Source organism: Phoxinus phoxinus (genome assembly GCF_949152265.1).
Source record: "Phoxinus phoxinus genome assembly, chromosome: 22".
Classification (NCBI taxonomy): Eukaryota; Metazoa; Chordata; class Actinopteri; order Cypriniformes; family Leuciscidae; genus Phoxinus; species Phoxinus phoxinus.
This window is the reverse complement of record NC_136897.1, coordinates 10,771,071-10,777,477: the sequence shown is the minus strand read 5'-3', so window position 1 is coordinate 10,777,477 and position 6,407 is coordinate 10,771,071. Positions and strand designations below refer to the sequence as shown.

General features: G+C 40.4%; 1 protein-coding gene across 1 annotated transcript; it reads left to right on the top strand.

The window, feature by feature from the left end:
* Positions 1-2,904: 2,904 nt before the first annotated feature.
* Positions 2,905-4,945, top strand: LOC306991100 (uncharacterized protein). The gene is made up of 3 exons (XM_079598621.1): positions 2,905-3,536; positions 4,143-4,221; positions 4,418-4,945. Exons 1-3 carry the CDS (start codon positions 3,387-3,389, stop codon positions 4,570-4,572), a joined length of 384 nt encoding a protein of 127 aa, XP_079454747.1. The 5' UTR covers positions 2,905-3,386; the 3' UTR covers positions 4,573-4,945.
* The last annotated feature ends 1,462 nt before the right edge of the window (positions 4,946-6,407 follow it).

The window sequence follows — 6,407 nt, the reverse complement described above, 5'->3', positions numbered from 1 at the left end:
TTCAATTTCACTCTTCCCCCAATTAAACTTAATTGAATTATACCTATACCCAGAGATATGTTGTTCGGAGCCACCTGAGTTCTTTGATTCCAGTGGTCGACCCCCCCGGGGCTCTGACATCGGCCGGCCTCTCTCTCTCAAGTTTACGAGGTAGAGCTGGAACTTACTCAGTCCAGGTGGCCAAACACCGTCCGATCTCAGGTCCAGGAGGCATCGTCCAAGGAATCCCACTATTCTGACACCAAATTGTTGTGGCAAAAATTCATCAAACAAACATCACTGCGTAAGGGACACTCAGAGTCAAATTATAAAATTAAAAGTATTTATTCTTGCAAGAAGGAGCAGTCTAATACACAGCTGTTACCCTGTGCAGAAGAGTGACACACCCCCCAGACAGACTGAACCAGCTTTTATCTCCGTTCCAAGGCCTTTTTCTGCCAGAGCCTTCCTACCAGTAGTTTTCTATTTATAACGTTATCTTTAGTTTGAATACTTATATAAATTCTCAATTCACCTAACACAAATAAGCTTTTCAAACAGCCTCCTAAGACTGAAACATTATGCTATGACCATAGACTAAGCCCTCCTTCACCAAATGGCCTTCTGACATCTAGGTCAGAGGTCCTTGTTCGTCTGTTCTCTGGAGTGCCTCTCCCTTCTGCCTTCCCAGGTACATAAAAAGAATCTTCTCACACTAACACAGTTGTCTCAAACCGGTTCCACGGAGGGCCTAGTGTATGCAGGTTTTCTCTTTTACCTTGAACCAAACTGATTGAGTAGGTCACTAATTGGTTAAGATCTCCCCTCACCTGGTAGTCTAGGTCTTAATTGGGCACTAATTGAAGGGAAAGACCAAAAACCTCCATACACTAGGCCCTCCGTGGAACCGGTTTGAGACAACTGCACTAACAAGTGAGAGTCACACATGTGACATTCTTTGAATCATCTATATTTTACTAAAGATCAGTGAATATCATAAAACTTCCACCACATTATTTTGGTGCATTTGAGAGAATTGCTGTTTCGTTGAATTGGCCAAAGGAAGTGTGGACGTTGCTGTTGCAATGTAGGCTTGTGGGAAAAGCCATGGAAGTTTTTTCTACTTTGTCTATAGAAGATAGTCTGAAATATGAGATTGTGAAAGCAGCTATCCTGCGTGCATATGAATTGGTGCCGGAAGCTTACCGACAGAAGTTTCGGAATCATCGAAAGAGTAGTAATCAGACCTTTGTTGAATTCGCACGTGAGAAAGGAGCTTTGTTTGATAAATGGTGCGCTTCGAGTCATGTTAATGATTTTCCTTCCTTGCGTGAACTAGCGCTCCTTGAAGATTTTAAAAAGTGTTTGCCTGAACGCATTGTTTTGTACTTGAATGAACAGAAGGTGATGGAACTGTCTGCGGCTGCTGTACTAGCGGACGAATTTGTATTGACTCATAAAAATGTGTTTAGTACCATGCGTTGTGATCGAAATGCTGCCACCTTGTTTCCGCTGCATACCGCTGCAGCTAAAACAAGGGTAGAACCAGCTAAAGAAAAGCGTGAGTGTTTTTATTGTCACAAAATGGGTCATGTAATTGCCGACTGTATAGTGCTGAAAAGGAAATCGCAAAATTCTTCCAGTGCACAGCCTGTTGGATTGGTAAAAACAATTCCAGTATCTGTTGACTCTGCTTACCACCCATTCTTGTTAGAGGGTTTTGTGTCTTTCAGTGGCCAACCAGATGATCAAGTTGAGATTCGGGTTTTGCGGGACACTGGAGCTGCACGCTCATTCATACGTGGGGATGTGCTGCCGTTTTCAGAGAAGTCATGTTTGGATTCCAGTATCCTGGTGCAAGGTATTAGCATGAACATATTGAAAGTGCCACTGCATCGTGTGTATTTACAGACTGAGTTGGTTGCAGGTTTTGTGGACGTTGGTGTGCGACCTGCGTTGCCAGTGCCTGGTGTTGAGTTCATTTTGGGAAATGACTTGGCTGGGGGTAGAGTGTTGCCAGTATTGGAAGTGTTGGATAAACCTGTTACTACTTCTGTTACAGAAGAATTAACTTTGAAGTATCCTGAGGCTTTTCCGGCCTGTGTGTTTACTCGTGCCCAGATGAAGAAGATGGGGACAGAGTTTACATTAGACGACACGTTCATGTGCAAAGATGGTGATGTTACTGTAGGAGATCATGTGCCTCAGGGAAAAGGGAAAGAAAAGGTTAGTGGTCTGTTGACATCTTCGTTACCTGTTAGTCACGAACAGTTAATCAAAGCCCAACGAGATGATAAAACTTTAGTGAAGTGCTTTGATGCTGTGTCTGATATTAAAGGGGATACATCATATTTTATGGAAGATAGGTTGTTATTGCGGAAATGGCGGCCTAGAATAGTTGATGATGTGGAGTGCTCTACTGTTTGTCAGGTAGTTGTGCCTGCAGAGTATCGTGCACATGTGGTTTCACTCGCCCATGACCACGTTATGTCAGGACATTTAGGGGTGACAAAGACGTACAACCGTGTGTTGCGTCATTTTTTTTGGCCTAGGTTGAAAGGGGATGTTGCAGCTTACTGCTGAACGTGCTCTACTTGTCAGGTTATGGGGAAACCAAACCAAGTAATTCCTCCTGCGCCATTAGTTCCAATTCCGGTGCTCGGTGAACCTTTTGAGCATGTGATCGTGGATTGTGTTGGGCCATTGCCCAAAACAAAGACTGGACATCAGTTTTTGCTCACGATGATGTGCGTAGCGACTCGCTACCCAGAAGCAGTACCATTGCGAAAAATTACATCCCAATCGGTCGTTAACCCCCTGGGGTCGGCAATCACGCTGGCGTGATCTGCTCGCTTTTTTTCTTATCAGTGCAAAAGAGATTCAAAATACTTTGTTGGTTTTGATCTTACATTTAAGTGTTTTACATCATTCGATCCAGTTAAGTTTCTATTTTTTTTGTGTATACTCACAATAAAAACAAAGTGTTGTGTCTTTCGCCAAATAAAGAAAAATAAACATGATGCGAGTTCTGCCTTCTCTCTGTCAGGGAAGTCCATTCTGAAACGCGTCCGAAAATGAACTGTAACTCAGCGAATACTTGTCACTCAGGAACGAGACATTTGTCTTTATGAAGCTAGAATTCTCTTCTTTTAAATGAAGTAATTTATATTAAAAAATACATATTCTTAGTTTATGTAATCCGTTTGAAACCAAGGAGAGGCGCAGTTTTTCGTTCTCTCTTCATTATTTTTAATGAGCTGATGCCGCCACGCCCCCCGGCGCTATTCACATGCTAATAGTTGAGGTGATCTATACGCATCGCACACGCCCTCCGATCAATGCCATGATGAAAACAGAAAACACGCAGTTTCTCGTCAGATTCACGGATAGTTCATCGCGTTTTGAGGATGGCACGCTTCTCCGGTAAAGATCGTCCTCCAGATGATTATGGACAGCGAGGAAGAATTCACCTTTTCCTCAGAGAAACGGTTGCATCTCAGACGGAGAACGGCTGCATTTTCAAGAGCGAATTGATCCCACAGAGGATACAAGTTCGAGTAAGTTGTTTAGTGTTTATATGATTCTTTTCTGATTATATAGAACTCATGTGAATTTTCAGACTATATTTTGCTTAGTTTTGGTTAGCTTTTGACATATTACAGGAAAGATTGCCTTACAATATCCCTAACATTCGTATATGGTCGTGTTTCAATGTGATATTACTCTCTAAACATATTTGTATTATATTTCAATCCATTTTGATTAGCTTATGACACTGATTATCATGCTAAAAATACTGACTTTTGCGAATATCTGCTTAGGTGTAAATATGATTTCGTGCAAATATATTTCAGCCCCCGGTAAAATGTGATAGGCTACTGTCTAAATACTAGACATTATATTTTTATATATAAATGTTCGGTTTTGGTTAGCCTATGACACACGCTAAAATATTGCCACAGATGATTGTGAATGCAGGTGTAAATGTTTGAAATGCGTGCGCAGATAATGGCCATCAACAGCGCGATCTATGGCCCATAAATAGATATTTCTCCGTCCTATGGCCCATCAACAGATATATAGACTACATGCATTGTGCGTCCATACCCATTAATCGCCCATCTTTGGATAATGTATGCTAACAGTTGTTTTTATTTTTTTAGGAATGTGTTTGCATCACACTCTCCTTCTCCAGCACCACAGAGGACGCAGGTGTCGTTCAGTTCTCAATCGAGAATGATGGTAAGTGCACAGACGTAATATTTTACTGATGAAATGTAATTGTGTTTACAATATACATAATATACTCGTCATAATATACAAGTAGGGCCTACCTATTCTTGTGTGAAATTACAAAATCGTTTGTCTTTTTCTTAATCCATGGCCATAGTGATTGATAGCGATAATAATACAGTTTCTTTGATTGTGTTATCAACAGATGTGACAATGAACATGTCCAAGCACCGGTCCCGAAGAGAGCCGAGGCAAACAAGCAACAGGTCCAAGTCCACCCTGTCATGGAAAACCGAGACTGATGTTGACATGGTTGCACAGACTGCGCGATTCCTGCCCGGGAAACTGGACCGCAAGTGACCTCTGTTTACTCACATTCGCCCATGAGTCTGTTTGTAACAGTATACACTACCTTTCTTTCTTTTTTTTAAAGGATGTGTTAAGTTATATTGTTAGGAAAGATTTCTATTTTGAATAAATGCTTTTCTTTTTAATAATAATAATAATAATAATAACTGTTTTTCCAACATTGATAATACCTGATTATCAAATCATGATATTAGAATGATTTCTGAAGGATCATGTGACACTGAAGACTGGAGTAAGGATGCTGAAAATTCAGCTTTGATCAAAGAAATAAATTATATTTTAAAGTATATTAAAATAGAAAATCATTATTTTAAATTGTAATAATATTTCACAATATTACTGTTGTTTCTGTATTTTTGATCAAATAAATGCAGCCATCTTCCAAAAATAATAAAAATATTAAAAATGGTAATGTGTCCAAACGTTTGACTGGTACTATATGTTTATATATGTACGGTAGCACTGTGGTCTTGTGAGGCACAACATTTAGTTCCTCCACATAGAGTAATTACAATAAAAACAGATTTAAAAACAAAACCTTTGAATCTCCTCTCATTCTCAGATGCTCCTCTCTGCCTCACAGCACCGTGACGGGGCATTAGCCATTGGGGGAGTGTCTATTGTCTCCCCTCATTCATATTCATGGCCATCAACACCCCTACGCATATAGCAGTGCTGGCACAAAAACTGACTTGCAAAGTTTAAATCATTATATTGTTGTTTTGTGAAAGAGTGATCAGAATGATTTTCACATCATTTTGTAGTAAACATTCTAGCCTACAAGAATGGTAACTCAAAAGACTTGTGCCAAACTATTCAGTATGAGTTATATGAGCTCATTGCAGTGACAAATTTTTTCCCAAAACGTACTAACCACGCATAATATTTTTTTTTCTATAAAATGCAAACATGTAACTTCCATTTTGCTCACATATTATTGTAGCAGAGTTTGTGCTGCAATACAGCATAATTATGAGTTGACCAAAGGTATGTTGTAAGTAGCTGAAATAAGCACAAATGTCAGGGCATGTCAAAACCTCTCAAGGGCCCCAAAAACCCCTCAGACCCCAGGGGGTTAAAGCATTAGTAAAATTATTTTCTACTTTTGGTCTGCCTAAGTTGGTACAAACAGATCAAGGCACAAATTTTATGTCGAAGTTGTTCACACAAACTTTGGGTTCATTGGGAGTCCGTCATCGTACTTCCAGTCCTTACTATCCAGAGAGTCAAGGTGTGCTCGAGAGATTCCACCAGACACTTAAGGCTATGTTAAAGAAATATTGTTTTGAGACAGGGAATGAGTGGGATGAGGGTGTGCCACTTGTTCTTTTTGCTGTGCGTGAAACCACTCAGGAGTCTTTGCGGTTCAGTCCAACTGAACTGGTTTTTGGACATAGTGTCCGAGGACCACTGAAGGTTCTTAAGGAACAAATGCTTGGTCTGGATGACAGTTTGAGTCCTACAAAGAACATTCTTGATTATGTGGCTCGTTTTCGTGAACGAGTTCATGAAGCCTGTGCTCGTGCCAAAGAAGCTCTTTCTGAAGCTCAGTCTAGCATGAAACAGCATTTTGATAAAGCAGCAGTGTCACGATCTTTTTCAGTTGGTGATAAGGTGCTTGTGTTATTGCCAATTTTAGGGTCTGCGTTGTCCGCACGTTTTGTTGGTCCTTACGAGGTAGTGGGTAAACAAAATGACACTAATTACATCATTAAAACACCTGATCGTAAGAGACAAAAACGTGTGTGTCACATTAATATGCTCAAAGCTTACCATTCCAGGAAGGAAGCATCTCACTGTTCAGAGGAGAACACAGGGCCCGTGAT